The 19,480-nt window shown below is 43.7% G+C and overlaps 1 protein-coding gene across 2 annotated transcripts; it reads right to left on the reverse strand.

Moving 5' to 3' along the window:
• Positions 1–15,361: 15,361 nt before the first annotated feature.
• LOC125527353 (beta-1,6-galactosyltransferase GALT31A-like) lies at positions 15,362–18,851 on the reverse strand. Of its 2 annotated transcripts, XM_048691877.1 has the most exons (11): positions 18,610–18,849; positions 18,411–18,450; positions 18,270–18,328; positions 17,989–18,194; positions 17,849–17,912; positions 17,676–17,754; positions 17,479–17,599; positions 17,310–17,397; positions 16,797–16,922; positions 16,595–16,704; positions 15,362–15,808 (listed from the first exon to the last, which is right to left on the reverse strand). In XM_048691877.1, exons 1-11 carry the CDS (start codon positions 18,717–18,719, stop codon positions 15,654–15,656), a joined length of 1,158 nt encoding a protein of 385 aa, XP_048547834.1. In that variant the 5' UTR covers positions 18,720–18,849; the 3' UTR covers positions 15,362–15,653. The 2 variants fall into 2 exon arrangements, with proteins under 2 accessions (XP_048547834.1, XP_048547833.1); XM_048691876.1 differs by having other exon boundaries at positions 17,310–17,599; positions 18,610–18,851.
• Positions 18,852–19,480: the final 629 nt, after the last annotated feature.

Below are 19,480 nucleotides of genomic sequence, written 5' to 3' on the forward strand. Positions count from 1 at the left end.
AAACCTGACCTGGTGGCCAGGAGCGTAACTTTCGATCTGCTCCAGATGGCCAAGCGAGTTGGCCCGCAGTGCGAAGCCGCTGAACACAAAGATCTGTCCAGGGAGAAAAGTCTCACGCTGGACGGCATCGCTATCGATGATCGTAGGAGCCATCAAGCCTAACGGCGATGACACGGAGGAACTCTCAATGAAAGCACCATTGTCGGTGTCAAAACCAGCGGATCTCGGGTAGGGGGTCCCGAACTGTGCGTCTAAGGCGGATGGTAACAGGAGGCAGGGGACACGATGTTTTACCCAGGTTCGGGCCCTCTTGATGGAGGTAAAACCCTACGTCCTGCTTGATTTATTCTTGACAATATGAGTATTACAAGAGTTGATCTACCATGAGATCGGAGAGGCTAAACCCTAGAAGCTAGCCTATGGTATGATTGTATGTTGTCCTACGGACTAAAACCCTCCGGTTTATATAGACACCGGAGGGGGCTAGGGTTACACAAGGTCGGTTACAAAGGAGGAGATATCCATATCCGTACTGCCTAGCTTGCCTTCCACGCCAAGTAGAGTCCTATTCGGACATGGGACGAAGTCTTTAATCTTGTATCTTCATAGTCCAACAGTCCGGCTGTCCGGAGACCCCCTAATCCAGGACTCCCTCAATAGGCAAACGAACGTGAGATAAAATTGTAGTAGATTGATAGATCGAACACCAAATAAAATAAATAAGAATAAATTGCAGCAAGGTATTTTTGTATTTTTGGTTTAATAGATCTGAAAATAAAAGCAAAGGAAAAGTAGATCGCAAAGGCAAATATATGAGAAAGTAACCCGGGGACCGTAGGTTTCACTAGTGGCTTCTCTCGAGAAAAATAGCAAACGGTGAGTGAACAAATTACTGTTGGGCAATTGATAGAACTTCAAATACTCATGACGATATCCAGGTAATGATCATTATATAGGCATCACGTCCAAGATTAGTAGACCGACTCCTGCCTGCATCTACTACTATTACTCCACACATCGACCGCTATCCAGCATGCATCTAGTGTATCAAGTTTATGGAGAAACGGAGTAATGCAATAAGAACGATGACATGATGTAGACAAGACCTATCTATGTAGAGGTAGACCCCATTATTTTATCCTTAGTAGCAACGATACATACGTGTCGGTTCCCCTTCTGTCACTGGGATCAAGCACCATAAGATCGAACCCACTACAAAGCACCTCTTCCCATTGCAAGATAAATAGATCAAGTTGGCCAAACAAAACCCAAATATCGGAGAAGAAATACGAGGCTGTAAGCAATCATGCATAAAAGAGATCAAAGAAACTCAAATACTTTCATGGATATAAAATGATAGATCAGATCATAAACTCAAAGTTCATCGATCCCAACAAACACACCGCAAAAGATTTACACATATGGATCTCCAAGAGACCAGGTATTGAGAATCAAGAGAGAGAGGAAGCCATCTAGCTACTAACTACGGACCCGAAGGTCTACAAAGAACTACTCACGCATCATCGGAGAGGCACCAATGGAGGTGGTGAACCCCATCCGAGATGGTGTCTAGATTGGATCTGGTGGTTCTGGACTCTGCAACGGCTGGATCAATATTTTGTCAACTCCTAGGGTTTTGGGAATATTGGGGTATTTATATAGCAAAGAGGCGGTCCGGGGGGCACCCGAGGTGGGCACAACCCACCAGGGCGCGCCTGGGCCTCCTGGCGCGCCCTGGTGGGTTGTGCTCTCCTCGAAGCACCCCCCCCCAGGCGCAGCCAAGTCCCATTATGTTCCTTCTGGTCCAAAAAAATCGTCGTAAAGTTTCGTTGCGTTTGGACTCCTTTTGATATTGATTTCCTACGATGTAAAAAACATGCAGAAAACAGCAACTGGCACTTGGCACTATGTCAATAGGTTAGTACCAAAAAATGATATAAAAATATATAATAAAAAAATGATTATAAAACATTCAAGATTGATAATATAACAGCATGGAACAATCAAAATTATAGATACGTTGGAGACGTATCAGCATCCCCAAGCTTAACTCCTACTCGTCCTCGAGTAGGGAAGTGATAAAAACAGAATTTTTGATGTGGAATGATGCCTAACATGTCATATCATATTCTTTATTTATAGCATGGACATTTGGACTTTTATATTATTCAAACCAATAGTCTAGTTTTGACATGATAATTTAAATACTCAAGCATATCAACAAGCAACCATGTCTTTCAAAATATCAACGCTAAAATAAGTTATCCCTAGCCCATCAACCATTGATCCATTCATGAAACACACTCGCATATTAACTACACCCAATACTCAAGTACGATCATATTGCCTCCTAGTTGATGCTTTTATAAGAGAAGATGAGGACTCAAATTCAAAATAAAAATTGCATAAAGTAAAAGAAAGGCCCTTCGTAGAGGGAAGTAGGGATTTGTAGAGGTGCCAGAGCTCAAAGCGAAAAACTTAGAGATAAAAACATTTTGGGAGGTGTATCCATCCCACCAACGAAAACGACTTAGAGTTCCCAACACTTTCCATGCTTGATATATCATAGGCGGTTCCCAAACAGAAAATAAAGTTTATTCCTTTTTCCATCATACTTTCACTTTCCATGGCTAACTGTATCCACAGGTGCCTTCCATACCAACACTTTCCAAGGAATTTATTATTTGACAACATAAAGTAAATTCATTTTTTCATTTTGGGACTGGGCATCCCTAATACCCTTGCCTTACTCTCGTGCAATGACAAGTGAATAAACACTCTTCATGAGAATAACACATCTAGCATGGAAAATATTAGCCACCCCTCACCGCTCCGCGAGCGAAACGAACACACAAAAGAGAAGTTTATTTTGAAAATTATAGATGGCACATGCAAATTTGCTTAGAACGGCAAAAGAATACCACATATGGGTAGATATAGTGGACTCATGTGGCAAAACTAGTTTAAAGGATTTTGGATGCACAAGTAGAGATCATACTTACTAGAAAATGAAGGCTAGCAAAAGATTGAGAAGCGACCAACCAAGAAACGGATAATCTCATAAGCAAGAATTAAGCATAATTAACACTGAATAATGCACCACAAGTAGGATATAATTTCATTGCATGAATATTGACTTTCGTGCTTGCATAGGGAATCACAAACCTTAACACCAATATTCTTACTAAAGCATAATTAGTCATCAACATAACTCACATATCACATCATCATATCTCAAAACTATTACTAAGAATCAAGTTTATTTTGTCCAAGAATCTTCATGAAAGTGTTTATTATATCCTTCTTGAATATCTATCAATTTGGGACTAATTGTCATGTGTTGCTTTTCATAAGCTCAAACAAATATAAGTGAAGATCATGAGCATAATATTTTTTTCTTTCTCACAAATTAATTTAAGTGAAGCAAGAGAGAATTTCTTGAAAATTTTACTAACTATCAAATAAATCTAAGTGAATCAAGAGAGCATTTCTTCAAAAATACTAAAGCACACTGTGCTCAAAAAGATATAAGTGAAGCACTAGAACAAGTCCATAGCTCATAAAAAATTTAAGTGAAGCATAGAGAGCAATTCTAACAAGTCATGACATAATTTTGGCTCTCTCAAATAGGTGTGTCCAGCAAGGAATCAAGACTTAAAACACAAAATAAAATAAGCAAAGACTCATATCATACAAGACGCTCCAAGAAAAACACATGGTATGTGACGAATAAAAATATAGCTTCGACTAAAATACCGATGGTCGTTAGAAGAAAGAGGGGATGCCACTCGGGGGCATCCCCAAGCTTAGTTGGTTGCTCATTTTTGGATAATAGCTTGGGATGTCAGGGCATTCCCAAGCTTAGGCTCTTCTACTCCTTATTCCTTCATCCATCGTAAGATAACCCAAAACTTGAAAACTTCAATCACACAAAACTCAACAAAACCTTCATGAGATCGGTTAGTATAAGAAAATAAATCACTACTATAAGTGTTGTATAAAACCAATTCATATTTTGTTCTTGCATTACATCTACTGTATTCAACCTTTTCTATGGCAAAAACTCATCAAAGAAAACCATAGAGCCATCAAAACAATCACACAACGCAAAGAAAACAGAATCTGTCAAAACAGAACAGTCTGTAGAAATCGGACTATTGCGAATACTTCTGTAACTCCAAAAATTCTGAAAAATTAGGAAGACCTGAGAAATTTGTATATTGATCTACTGCAATAGGAATGGGTATTTTATCGCTCTCTGGTAAAAAATGAGAATTTTTTTCGTGAGCGCAAAAGCTTCTGTTTTTTCAGCAAGATCAAACAACTATCACCGAAGAAGATCCTAAAGGCTTTACTTGGCACAAAAAATAATTAAAACATAAAAAAACACAATCATAACAGTAGCATAATTGTTCTAACACTCAAGAACAGAAAGCAAAAAGCAAAAATAAATTTTATTCATTGGGTTGCCTCCCAACAAGCGCTATAGTTTTACGCCCTTAGCTAGGCATAATATTTCAACGATGCTCACATGAAAGATAAGAACTAAAACACAAAGAGAGCATCATGAAACATATGACAAACATATTTAAGTCTAATATACTTCCTATGCATAGTAATTTTATAAGCAAACAAATTATCATGGCAAGCAAAAACTAGCATATGCAAAGAAGTGGAACAAAACATTAACGATGTCAACATAACGAGAGGTAATCTAGTAACATGAAAATTTCTACAACCATATTTTCCTCTCTCATAATAATTATATGTGGGATAATATTCAAATTCCACAATATAACTATCACGCAAAATATTCTCTTCATGATCCACATGCATGCAAAGTTGACAAGTTGACACTCTTCCAAAATAGTGGGATTATCATCAAATAAAGTCATGACCTCTCCGAACCCACTTTTGTCAAAAAATTATAAGATTGAACACTCTCCAAATTAGTGGGATCATTATTACCTAGAGTTGACACTCTTCCAACCCCACTTTCAATATTATCACAAACATATTCATCATGAGGCTCAAATAAATTTTCAAGATCATAAGAAGAATCACCCCAATCATGATCATTACAATAAGTAGTGGACATAGCAAAATTAGCATCCCCAAGTTTGGAGTTTTGCATATTGTTAGCACAATTGACATTAATACAATATATAATAAAATCATTGCAATCATGCTTTTCATTCAAGGAGCTATCATGAATCACTTCATAAATTTCATCATCACATTTCAGATTCACGAATCTCAAGCAAAACTTCATAAAGATAATCTAGTGCACTCAACTCACTAGCAATTGATTCATCGTGATTGGATCTTTTAAAAAGATTAGCTAGTGGATGGGGATCCATGTCAATTGATTTTTATCAAGCAAAGATGCAAGCATATAGAAGGCACATGGCAACACAAGCAAACAAAAGATCTGACGAGAAAACGGTGAACGAAAAAGAGGGCGAATGAAATGGCAAATTTTTGTGAAGTGTGGGAGAGGAAAATAAGAGGCAAATGGCAAATAATGTAAATTGCGAGGAGATGAGATTTGTGATTAGGAACCTGGTATATGTTGAAGATCCTTCCCGGCAACGGCGCCAGAAATTCCTTTTGATGTCGCTTGAAGCTACGTCGGTATTTCCCCAAAGAGGAAGGGATAATGCAGCACGGCGGCGGTAGGTATTTCCCTTAGAAATGAAACCAAGGTTATAGAACCAGTAGGAGAACCAAGCAACACAACATAAACATCCCCAGCACACAGATAACAAGTCCTTGCAACCCGACGTGTTAAAGGGGTTGTCAATCCCTTCCGGGTACGGTGCCTCGAGATAGGCAAACGGACGTCAGATAAAATTCTAGTAGATTGATAGATCGAACGCCAAATAAAATAAATAAGAATAAATTGCAGCAAGGTATTTTTGTATTTTTGGTTTAATAGATCTGAAAATAAAAGCAAAGGAAAAGTAGATCGCAAAGGCAAATATATGAGAAAGAGACCCGGGGGCCATAGGTTTCACTAGTGGCTTCTCTCGAGAAAAATAGCGAACAGTGGGTGAAAAAATTACTGTTGGGCAATTGATAGAACTTCAAATACTCATGACGATATCTAGGCAATGATCATTATATAGGCATCACGTCCAAGATTAGTAGACCGACTCCTGCCTGCATCTACTACTATTACTCCACACATCAACCCCTATCCAGCATGCATCTAGTGTATTAAGTTCATGGAGAAATGGAGTAATGCAATAAGAACGATGACATGATGTAGACAAGATCTATCTATGTAGAGATAGACCCCATCATTTTATCCTTAGTAGCAACGATACATACGTGTCGGTTCCCCTTCTATCACTGGGATCAAGCATCGTAAGATCGAACCCACTACAAAGCACCTCTTCCCATTGCAAGATAAATAGATCAAGTTGGCCAAACAAAACCCAAATATTGGAGAAGAAATACGAGGCTATAAGCAATCATGCATAAAAGAGATTAAAGAAACTCAAATACTTTCATGGATATAAAAAGATAGATCTGATCATAAACTCAAAGTTCATCGATCCCAACAAACACACCGCAAAAGATTTACATCATATGGATCTCCAAGAGACCATTGTATTGAGAATCAAGAGAGAGAGAGGAAGCCATATATCTACTAACTACGGACCCGAAGCTCTACAAAAAACTACTCACGCATCATCGGAGAGGCACCAATGGAGGCGGTGAACCCCATCTGAGATGCTGTCTAGATTGGATCTGGTGGTTCTGGACTCTGCGGCGGCTGGATCAATATTTTGTCGACTCCCCTAGGGTTTTGAGAATATTGGGGCATTTATAGAGCAAAGATGTGGTCCGGGGGGCACCCGAGGTGGGCACAACCCACCAAGGCGCGCCTGGGCCTCCCGGCGTGCCCTAGTGGGTTGTGCTCTCCTCGGAGCACCCCCCCCCCCAGGCGCCGCCAAGGCCCATTATGTTTCTTCTGGTCCAAAAAAAATCTCTGTAAAGTTTCGTTGCGTTTGGACTCAGTTTGATATTGATTTCCTGCGATGTAAAAAAACATGCAGAAAACATCAACTGGCACTTGGCACTATGTCAATAGGTTAGTACAAAAAAGATATAAAATGACTATAAAATGATTATAAAACATCCAAGATTGATAATATAACAACATGGAACAATCAAAAATTATAGATACGTTGGAGACGTATCAATGTCTATGTAGATCATCACCCACAGCGAGGCCATTATCGAGCATTCTCCATGCATGCACATTGGCTTTGTTTGGAACGGTTTAGAACTCCATCATGAGCTACCCTTGTCTGGATGAGAGTAGTGAAGCTTCAAGATTGTTGATGTCACCACAAGTGTCTCACTACTAACATAAAGCGGCAAACATGTCATTTGACCGCTCATGAGTTGGGGGTACCACAACCCTCTTAACTATCTGACCGTATGTTGGTTCCTCGAGCATTGTAGTTTCTTTTCCAAATCCCTATCTATGTAGTCCAATCCTCACTCTGAAATATATAAAAAAGCAAATGATCACGAGTTCGTGACATTGTTTTTGGCAATGGCAGAGCCACCACCCAGATACCATGCGCAACTGCCCAAGCTCTACCCATGGTTTCTACCTTGAAATAATGGAGGCATGAATAACTAATCAAGCTTTTCCATGGGCAAACGGTTGTTGGCCGTCAAGAGCCTCCTTATGTTGCACGGGCTCTATGATTAAAATGGTTTCTCCCCTGTTTCTTTAATATGCAAGATAAAATGTGTAACATTTGTTTTGCAACATACGATAAATCATTTTTTAGTACCATAGAAAGCCAAGAGCAAAATATCAAACTATAAATGTAGAACACTTTCCATGAAAATAGCATCAACTATGTCGAGAATCCCGAAAAAAGTTATACCATTTTGGAGACATTGTGATGATTTAATCATGATGGCAGTTGTCAAAAATATGTGATTTCATCAATTTGGGTTGATTTGAAGGCATATATTATCAAGACATAAATATTTGGGCCAAAACCTTGCTACAATTCAGTGTGAGATCTAGTCCTTAATGCCATGGCTACATAACCCTCTCACTTAGCAACTATAGCAGAGTCACCATATCCGCCCGATCACCATAATAATCGTCAATATGGTGATTTTGGGCCTAAGTGTCACTCTACCTGAGTCGCCATACGGCCCCCCATCGCCATAAATTATGGAAGACACTGCAAAACGAGCCTATGAGACGCCATATTTGGAGGTTGGCTGAGGCGATATGGCGCGTCGTCCATCCATCCAAATATTGGTCCCACTAACATTTCAGGGCACACACTCCCTTCTGTCGCCGCCTACATCTCTGTGCCTCTTTCATTTGGTGCCATCGTTGTCACCCAGGTCACCATGATTTGGCCACAGTAGCCTTCGCCCGAGCCATTCCTAGACTTCTGCCATCGGGCCTTCTTTCCATTGTCACCCATTCCGCCATCGCCCGTAGGTAAACTTCCCCAGCCTTTTCTCATAGATATAGTTTAGCGACTCATGTGTAGATGGATCCGATGGGGGAGCTTATGTTCTTTGATGACTCGTCCTCGATTTCGAGCTCCGATTCGAAGAGAGAAATGTTGGACGTGGAAGAAGACATGGTCATGTTGATGATCGTTGAATGGATAGTATCCACCAGAAAGAAGAGGAAGCATGCATGATCGCAGCTCAGTCGTGCGATATTTTGTCGGGACAAAATCAGAGGCCACAAATGACTGATGCAAGACTACTTTTTGTCGGGTCACTGAAACTGTAATGAAGGTTTATGGAGAGTGGTTTCTACGAGCACTCTATGCTAAGGACAGAACCATGCCTCTAGAGATGCATGAAGCAAAAAGCTGGCATGGGATGCTACGGAGTGTTGACTGTATGCATTGGAAGTGACAGAATTTTGGAAGGATCCAACAATAATTTTGGAAGTTGTTGCCTTCAAAGATATGTGGGTCTGGCATTACTACTTTGGGTTGACTAAATCTCACAATGACATCAATGTCTTGCAAAGATCTCATCTGTTTCAAAAGGTTGGCTGCTGGTACTTCTCCACCTTACAACTTCATGGTGAATGACCATTAGTATGATCAAGGCTACTACCTAGCTGATGGCATCTATCCATCTTGGTCTACCTTTGTGAAAACAATTTCTAAGCCTGAGAGCAGCTCAGAGGAAAGACATCAAGAGGGCATTTGGAGTGTTGCAATCAAGGTTAGTAGAAATTATCCGGGGCCTGCTCGTTTCTGGAACAAGGTTATCTTGGCAAATATCATGACATATTATGTTATCTTACACAACATGATAATAGAGGATGACAAGGATATGCTAGGCTCCATTGACTATGAACGTAATGGAAACCAGTTGGGCCTCGGAGGAACCCGAAACGCATTCAAGCATTTCTTGAGGCGTACTGGAAGACTAAAGAATGGGCCTCTTATCATTGTTGAAGGAGGATCTCATTGACCATCATTCATGGCTAGCTGGAAGAAGGGATGCTTAAATTTCTTTAAATTCCATTCATTTTTTGCTTTAACAAATTATTTGATCAGATAATTTGTTGCATTTAGATTATTTTTGTAGGATAAATGGTTTATAATAATATTTGTTGAATTATGCTCATTATTTGATCTAAATTGTTATAAATATGCTAGAAACAACAGATGACTCAATGGCAGATGTGTCCTACATGCATGATAAATATGAAGGACACATTACGATGACCAGTGGCGGAGATACGTTGAAACAAAAACAAGGCTATGGCCCACCCAGGTTTGTACTAAAACATTGAGCCTAATGGTAAAAGTGGGCCCATGCGGATAGAAAACTTAGGCTTGACCTTCAGTTTGGCCCGCCAAATTTATATGTTGTAGCTCCGCCACTGATGATGACTATGTGTTTTCGCACCACTGTCGCTGCCTCCATATCCCATATGGTGACTCTAATAGAGTTGCTTTTTATTATTAATTTTTTTATTAGAAAAGGAGAAGGACCTTCGTCCTCTGCATCTGGGCGATGCATACAGCCACTTTATTAATTATTCTTACAAGACCTTACAAAGTCATACAACAATAAGACTAAAGCCACCATCTAAGCAACAACTGTCGCTACTCATATTCAATTGATAAAGGGGCGCTGATAGTCTGGGCCTAATACCAAACAGACATCGCAGCTAAACCTAAACATCTAAGACCTGAGGTCCCAACCAGGACGCCTGCCGGGTATGGGGCACCTGAAGGAAATATGCCCTAGAGGCAATAATAAAGTTATTATTTATTTCCTTATTTCATGATAAATGTTTATTATTCATGCTAGAATTGTATTAACCAGAAACATAATACATGTGTGAATACATAGACAAACAAAGTGTCACTAGTATGCCTCTACTTGACTAGCCCGTTAATCAAAGATGGTTATGTTTCCTAACCATGAACAATGAGTTGTTATTTGATTAGCGGGATCACATCATTAGGTGAATGATGTGATTGACATGACCCATTCCATTAGCTTAGCACCCGGTCGTTTAGTATGTTGCTATTGCTTTCTTCATGACTTATACATGTTCCTATGACTATGAGATTATGCAACTCCCGTTTGCCGGAGGAACACTTTGTGTGCTACCAAACGTCACAACGTAACTGGGTGATTATAAAGGAGCTCTACAGGTGTCTCCAAAGGTACATGTTGGGTTGGCGTATTTCGAGATTAGGATTTGTCACTCCGATTGTCGGAGAGGTATCTCTGGGCCCTCTCGGTAATGCACATCACTTAAGCCTTGCAAGCATTGCAACTAATGAGTTAGTTGCGGGATGATGTATTACAGAACGAGTAAAGAGACTTGCCGGTAATGAGATTGAACTAGGTATTGGATACCGACGATCGAATCTCGGGCAAGTAACATACCAATGACAAAGGGAACAACGTATGTTCTTATGCGGTCTGACCGATAAAGATCTTCGTAGAATATCTAGGAGCCAATATGGGCATCCAGGTCCCGCTATTGGTTATTGACCGGAGACATGTCTCGGTCATGTCTACATTGTTCTCAAACCGTAGGGTCCGCACGCTTAACGTTACGATGACAGTTATTATGAGTTTATGCATTTTGATGTACCGAAGATTGTTCGGAGTCCCGGATGTGATCATGGACATGACGAGGAGTCTCGAAATGGTCGAGACATAAAGATTGATATATTGGAAGCCTATGTTTGGATATCGGAAGTGTTCCGGGTGAAATCGGGATTTTACCGGAGTACCGGGAGGTTACCGGAACCCCCGGGAGCTATATGGGCCTTAGTGGGCTTTAGTGGAAAGGAGAAAGGGGCAGCCCAAGGAGGGCTGCGCGCCTCCCCCCTCCCCTAGTCCTATTAGGACAAGGAGAGGTGGCCGGCCCCCCTCTCTCTCTTTCCCCCCTCAAGGAATCCTATTCCAACTAGGATTGGGGGGGAATCCTACTCCCAGAGGGAGTAGGACTCTCCTGGCGCGCCCTCCCTTGGCCGGCCAGCCTCCCCCCTCTAGTCCTTTATATACGGAGGCAGGGCACCCCAAAGAACACACAAGTTGATCCTTGAGATCGTTCCTTAGCCGTGTGCGGTGCCCCCTGCCACCATATTCCACCTCGATCATATTGTAGCGGTGCTTAGGCGAAGCGCTGCGACGGTAGAACATCAAGATCATCACCACGCCGTCGTGCTGACGGAACTCCTCCCCGACGCTTTGCTGGATCGGAGCCCGGGGATCGTCATCGAGCTGTACGTGTGCTAAGAACTCGGAGGTGCTGGAGTAACGGTGCTTGGATCGGTCGGATCGGGAAGACGTACGACTACTTCCTCTACGTTGTGTCAACGCTTCCGCAGTCGGTCTGCGTAGGTACGTAGACAACACTCTCCCCTCTTGTTGCTATGCATCACCATGATCTTGCGTGTGCGTAGGAAATTTTTTGAAATTACTGCGTTCCCCAACAGTGGCATCCGAGCCAGGTTTTATGTGTTGATGTTATATGCACGAGTAGAACACAAGTGAGTTGTGGGCGATATAAGTCATACTGCTTACCAGCATGTCACACTTTGGTTCGGCGGTATTGTTGGACGAAGCGGCCCGGACCGACATTACGCGTACGCTTACGCGAGACCGGTTCTCCCGACGTGCTTTGCACATAGGTGGCTTGCGGGTGACAGTTTCTCCAACTTTAGTTGAACCAAGTGTGGCTACGCCTAGTCCTTGCGAAGGTTAAAACAGCACCAACTTGACAAACTATCGTTGTGGTTTTGATGCGTAGGTAAGATTGGTTCTTGCTTAAGCCCGTAGCAGCCACGTAAAACTTGCAACAACAAAGTAGAGGACGTCTAACTTGTTTTTGCAGGGCATGTTGTGATGTGATATGGTCAAAACGTGATGAGATATAAATTTTTGTTGTATGAGATGATCATGTTTTGTTGAAGTTATCGGCAACTGGCAAAAGCCTTATGGTTGTCTCTTTATTGCATAAGATGCAAGCGCCAAATAATTGCTTTACTTTATCGCTATGCGATAGCAATAGTTGCAAGAGCACTAGTTGGCGAGACGACCAGGTGACGACATATTGATATAGATCAAGATGATGGAGATCATGGTGTCATGCCGGTGACGATGGAAATCATGACGATGCTTTGGAGATGGAGATCAAAGGCTCAAGATGATGATGGCCATATCATGTCACATATTTTGATTGCATGTGATGTTTATCTTTTTTATGCATCTTATCTTGCTTTGTTTGACGGTAGCATTATAAGATGATCTCTCACTAATTATCAAGAAGTGTTCTCCCTGAGTATGCACCGTTGCCAAAGTTCGTCGTGCCCAGACACCACGTGATGATCGGGTGTGATAAGCTCTACGTCCATCTACAACGGGTGCAAGCCAGTTTTGCACACGCAGAATACTCGGGTTATACTTGACGAGCCTAGCATATGCAGATATGGCCTCGGAACACGGAGACCGAAAGGTCGAGCATGAATCATATAGTATATATGATCAACATAATGATGTTCACCATTGAAGACTAATCCATTTCACGTGATGATCGGTTATGGTTTAGTTGATTTGGATCACGTGATCACTTAGAAGATTAGAGGGATGTCTATCTAAGTGGGAGTTCTTAAGTAATATGATTAATTGAACTTTAATTTATCATGAACTTAGTCCTGGTAGTATTAGCATATCTATGTTGTGGATCAATAGCTCGCATTGTTGCTTTCATGTGTTTATTTTGATATGTTCCTAGAGAAAATTGTGTTGAAAGATGTTAGTAGCAAAGATGCGGATTGGATCCGTGATCTGAGGTTTATCCTCATTGCTGCACAGAAGAATTATGTCCTTGATGCACCGCTAGGTGACAGACCTATTGCAGGAGCAGATGCAGACGTTATGAACGTTTGGCTAGCTCAATATGATGACTACTTGATAGTTTAGTGCACCATACTTAACGGCTTAGAATCGGGACTTCAAAGACGTTTTGAACGTCATGGACCATATGAGATGTTCCCAGAGGGAGTAGGACTCTCCTGGCACGCCCTCCCTTGGCCGGCCAGCCTCCCCCCCTCTAGTCCTTTATATACGGAGGCAGGGCACCCCAAAGAACACACAAGTTGATCCTTGAGATCGGTACTTAGCCGTGTGCGGTGCCCCCTGCCACCATATTCCACCTCGATCATATTGTAGCGGTGCTTAGGCGAAGCCCTGCGACGGTAGAACATCAAGATCGTCACCACGCCGTCGTGCTGACGGAACTCCTCCCCGACGCTTTGCTGGATCGGAGCCCGGGGATCGTCATCGAGCTGTACGTGTGCTAAGAACTCGGAGGTGCCGGAGTAACGGTGCTTGGATCGGTCGGATCGGGAAGACGTACGACTACTTCCTCTACGTTGTGTCAACGCTTCCGCAGTCGGTCTGCGTAGGTACGTAGACAGCACTCTCCCCTCTCGTTGCTATGCATCACCATGATCTTGCGTGTGCGTAGGAATTTTTTTGAAATTACTGCGTTCCCCAACAGCACCTACGAGTCCGGCGCACTCCTCAACCAAGACGCCTACCGGGTATGAGGCCGCCGCAGCTACCTGCCACCAATCCATCTTCTGTGTTCTACTGCTGCACCACCTTGCCCGGCCTCTCTGCCATCAACGCCACCACGACGCCTGATAGCGTCACCCTCCTGCGCGAGTCCCATGCCACACATCGGGCGCCGAGTCTCCACTGCGCCACGTCGCCGAGAATCGCCACCATTAATGTGCAGGATGAATGACCGCTCCACCAATTATTCCGTCCACTGGCCCCTCGAGCCCGTGTATACCTCCAACAATGACGCCACAAGAGGGAAGCGACACAATAATGCCGTCGTCATCCGATCTACTGATTTAGGGTTTCCCCCAGAGGTAACAGATAGTGGTCTGGAATTTCTCAACAACGATGCCTTCAACAAGGGAACGACACCGAATAGTGCCGCCATCGCCGGCCTCGGCAGCAGCCGCGAGCAGGTCTTCACCCAGATCTTTTCCAATGGCCTACACCAAGCGTCTTGTGCACGGATCGTCCACCACCGCGGCCGCCGCGTCGCCCATCGTGAGTCCACAGCCGCCGACACATCCTCCGCCGTCCGTGGCCGCCGCCCCAAGATCCAGCCCCTCACTGGCCGCCGGAACGAAGCCACCGAGCCCCATCAAGGGCGGCCAACGGGGGCGGAGAAGCTAGATCCGGCCAAGCCCGGCCAGGATCCGGCCTCTCCCCGCGCTGAAGCCACTCCCGCGGCCCTGCATCTCGCCTGCGCCCGAGGTGACGCAGGCAGCGCATGCGCGCGCAACGCCACAGAGAGGGGAAACGCCCCGCCACCACCTTCCCTAAGCGCGCGCGGACTTCGCCAGCAGCCCCTCCAGCGGCGGCGAAGCGAGGGAGGGGGCAAGGGGGACCTAGCGGCGGCGGCGCTAGGGTTCCCCGTGTCGCCCGGGGGCGACGCGGCTTTGCTCTTCATGATGGAGCCTCATTTTTTTACGGGATGTAGTAAGCTAGAGTTGCTGTTACGCTCTTTTCATACTCTATCTTCGCAGAATTCAGGAACCTATTGGCAAAAAATACCTGTGTCCAAGCCAGGCCCGCATCGTGAACCTATTAGCAAAAACTACGTGTAACAGAGCCAGATCCGCTCTTGTACAAGCCATGTCACATGTTGTCCTTTGCCAAGCCATGCACTCTTCCTGGACAATATGGATTTTCAAATTGTGTAGTCAAGTATATAAATTTGAACCAAAAAATTCAACATTTTTGCATGCATATGCTAGTTTCATCAAAAAGCTGGGTAAAGGTGTTCCGTTTCAGGGATATTGTGTCCATTTAATCATGACAGACACAATTTGCAGAGCTTTCCTGCATTCATCTTCACATATCGGATATCTTACATACACGATGCAAAACCTTCACTATGCAGTAGCTCTGTTCAAATTTTCCCTCCAATTCATGCAAATGGTGTCGGAAGGCAAAAATTTGTAGCTCCAACCCAGACCACGGCACGACAGCTGCTACGTCTGCGTCTAGCCGTCTACTGAATAATTACATGAGTTTACATGGAGCAGCACAAGGATGCCACCACCCCTTGGTTGTCAAGACTCCTGCGCTTGTGGCAGAGCAGCCTCGCGATGTTCCCAGCATTGCCGGTGCACCTCCTCCATTCTCTCTGCTGGATTGCAGACGCCGGAGCAGTTCCAGTCGAAGGATGCCCCACATGGGTTCCCAGCCTGCGCCTTCCATTCGCAGTCTGCATGATCAGAGAAGATGACACATGAAAATGTGCGTCACCTGCCTTATGTTTCCACAATCTGAACAGCAAGCAGAAGTGCTTTGCAATTGCAGCAAATGCCAGGTTGACTGATGTTGGATGGTAGCAAATGCCAGGTAGACTTTGCATCACATTATCACAACACATACCAGGGCTGGCAATGATGGTTGGTGAAGTAAATATATCCCCAGAGTTAGAGATATAAGAACGACGTACTGATGGTCTAAAACAAAATACTGTACTTATGGTCACTCGCCACATCGTACAAAGATAGAGCCATGTGTTGTGTCCATGCCTACTGAAGTGCAAGAGACAAAAGAGTAACTGAGAGAGAAGATAGATCAACACCCACTAGATTTGCGAGCAACAGGCACTCGCCTCTGTCTTATTCTGAGGTCATTCAGGTTAAAAGTAATCAAGTAGTAACCACTAAGTGATGGTAACATTCAGATGAATGAAATACTTATGTGATGTGCCGACATGTTTGGTGTAAAGAGCAACTTCTGGGGAGCTGGGGGACAGAAAGGTGGTAAAGGCAAGTCTTGAATTTATGTGCTAACAAACACTGTAGTTGGTATAAGACAATTGGATCATCTTTTTCTCAGTACAAAATTCAAAATGATTGACTCAACTACTTAGTACTGTAAAGCATATAACTTCCAGGTTAAGCGATGTCGTAATGAGCATGCAATAATTATCTAGATAAAATAGGACAGTATGCTGAAGCAAAATGGAAAATCAACAATAAAGAAGCGAGATGCCAACCTGGAGGAATACCACAACAAAGGCTTCTCTCATCAACATGCTCAACATCCAACCCAATCAACCAAGAACCAAATGATACATCTTCATTTGTATATTTGTGCAAGATATGCCTGAAAATGATGTCAAACAGATATGAGATGAAGCAGTAATGTAATCCATTTTATCAGGCATTGCATATCCACATCAGAAATTTAGGACTCACTTGTTTGCTGATACGTAGGTCGCCAAGTCCCTTGTTATAGCATACAGCTGCCGTGTTGCGTGCCTAAAGTAGTTGTTACCCGCAGTCCCAAACTTCCAATGATCTGGTTCGTAATATTTAGATTCACTGTGAACATTAAGCAGGCATTATCACATTATATTACTCCATGTTTTAGAAGAAATGTCAGTAAAATGAAACCATCTATTTGGGAGCATCTCTAGTAAGACCTGTCCTTGTAGTAATTTGTAAATAAGAGAATGCAAAACTCATTATCTTCATTATCCGATCAGAATAGGAATGAATAATCTGAAAATGAAACAATTGCTTTGCTAGCTCATAACATGACTAACTTCCACTATCGGACGGATGATACTTCTTTCCCCACACTACTCGACAGTTCATATCACAAGTTTGCATTATCATTCAAAAAAAATGGGAGCTCTCGCCTGACACATTTCTCCATATGTTTAGTATTTTAATCAATTGGAGGCAATATGGGTTCTTGAGTATTACTTGTTAGCAATCACAGGTCCGGATTTCATGCAGCCGATGTACACCCGAGGTTTTGACCTATGCCGTGCCAAAATCGATCTGGTAATACCTGTGTTAAGAGAGAAAACCTCAGTGCATGAGAATACCGGCGAAACATTTACCAGCAACAAAGGGTTCTGTGTAGGCATACCGATGTTGACATGAACATCATCGTCAACTTTGACATAGAAATCAGCATCCCACGTGGACAGAGCAGTTGAAAGAAACATCTGAATCTTCAAAGGAAGCCCATCCTGGCCTTCAACGTGATTCTGCAAAGGGCGTCAATATTGATAGTCATTGGTAAGGTAAAAGCTAAAGTAGTTGAAAGTAGTCGACTCAGCATACAAGTCTAAGAATATCATTGTATTCTTTATCTTCTGCATCCATGGCACGCTCCACTTCACTGTCAGGACCAGGGTTTGCACTACGAGATGTAAGCACCAAAACTCAGTAGCGTGTCAAGCAGGAACATTGACTAGTATCTCTTTCCCAGATTTTTAAACTCAGCGATATCATACCTTCGTCCAATAACAAAACGCATGACAATGCCCTTGTCCTTCTCCAGCCTTCGCAAACCCTCACCTAGAGACAGAGCACTGTGAAAACTGGTATGAATGAAACATAAACAATTGGAAGTACCATGTCTTACAGGCTCTACCTTCTGGCATCCACGTCTTCCTGATAGAGTCTCTGCGCCTCCGATTATTGAACGTGGTCATGATACCCATGACGAAAAGCAATCTAGGTCGCATGTTTCCCTGGTCAGCGGCTGAATCACTCGGCGACACGCCTTGGCTCCTCATCTGCGCAGCTCTAGCGGCAGCCAGGCGCATCTCGATGTCCGATATCGTTCTGTCCAACGCGCTGCCAAACAGAAGCAGAATAAGCGAATCCAAACGAGAAGGAAAGATTCATGGCCGCTCAAGGTTCAGACATTACATGACGACTTCGCGGGTTTGTGCTTGGCTCAGCATGGCCCTCGAACGGCCAGAATTCGCCTGCAAAACCGGGCCGGTTGGCAATGCGCAGCCAGATAAACATCAACGGAAGAGAGGGGATTGAATCGGAGCGGCGCATTACCTTGCTTCGGCAGTCGGGTGGCTCGGGGACCGCCCAGTAGCTGCAAAAGTAGAGCAAACGTCACCACCTCCGCTCACGAAATCGACGAGCATTGGAGCAGCTCGGGGCGAGAGGAAGAGATTGGGGGCAGGTAAGGCGCAGAGAGCGAGAAATCCGGGAGAAACAGCGGATTTGGTGGGTGGGGGGGCTGAATGCGAACCGGTTGACGACGCAGACGCCGAGGAGGAAGCAGGCGGCGCAGAGCGCGGCGACGCACCTCGTGGGCACGCGCCCCGGCGGCGCCCGGTGTTGCGGCCTGGACGCGGCCATCGCTTTTGCCCGTGGTCGCCCTCGGATTCCTAGTTCGAACGGGAGGAGAGAGAGGGAAAGCCGTGTGAGAGGGAGAGGGAGAGGGAGAGAGAGAGCGAGCTTTTGCCTTGGTCTGCTCTGCTCACCTGCAATGCAGTGGCGCTCAGTGCTCCGTGGACTCGGCTCATATGCCCCTCCGTGATTTTTGTCTCCTCGAGCTTGCGGAAAGTGTACTGGTTGCTTTCTGTCGAATTATAAGTTTTTTATTTATAGGGGTAAATGTCGATTATTTATTTAAAGGCAATGAGATCCTTTATATTTCGGGTATGTGGTTTTCTATACTTGTTGAAACAACTGAAAAAACTTAAAACACTTTTATATCATATCTCTACCAATATGAGTGGCATGAACTAAATTTTTTTGTAACAACTACAGATGCAACCGCTCATATATATACACACACTTGTCACCTATTAACGCACGCACGTATACCCTACCCCTATTAGCATATCTAAGAGACTCAGCCGACATATCATCTTAAGATTGACGAAGTCGCCGCAGACAGCTTCACAGTCAACGGGAACATCTCTTTCTACTCGAAGCACATCGTTGAAATGACTGAAATAAATCAAGGAAAATGCGACCACCAATGCCAAGTTTAGGACTTCCAACCCTGGTGCATTGGTTTCACCACAAGAAACCTAACCATTTGAGATACACTAAGTTCGCGGCACGAGCTAAGTTTTTTTTTCGAAACGGGCACGAGCTAAGTTGAACTACTC

The sequence above is a fragment of the Triticum urartu genome, unplaced genomic scaffold (genome assembly GCF_003073215.2).
Source record: "Triticum urartu cultivar G1812 unplaced genomic scaffold, Tu2.1 TuUngrouped_contig_3667, whole genome shotgun sequence".
Taxonomy (NCBI): domain Eukaryota; kingdom Viridiplantae; phylum Streptophyta; class Magnoliopsida; order Poales; family Poaceae; genus Triticum; species Triticum urartu.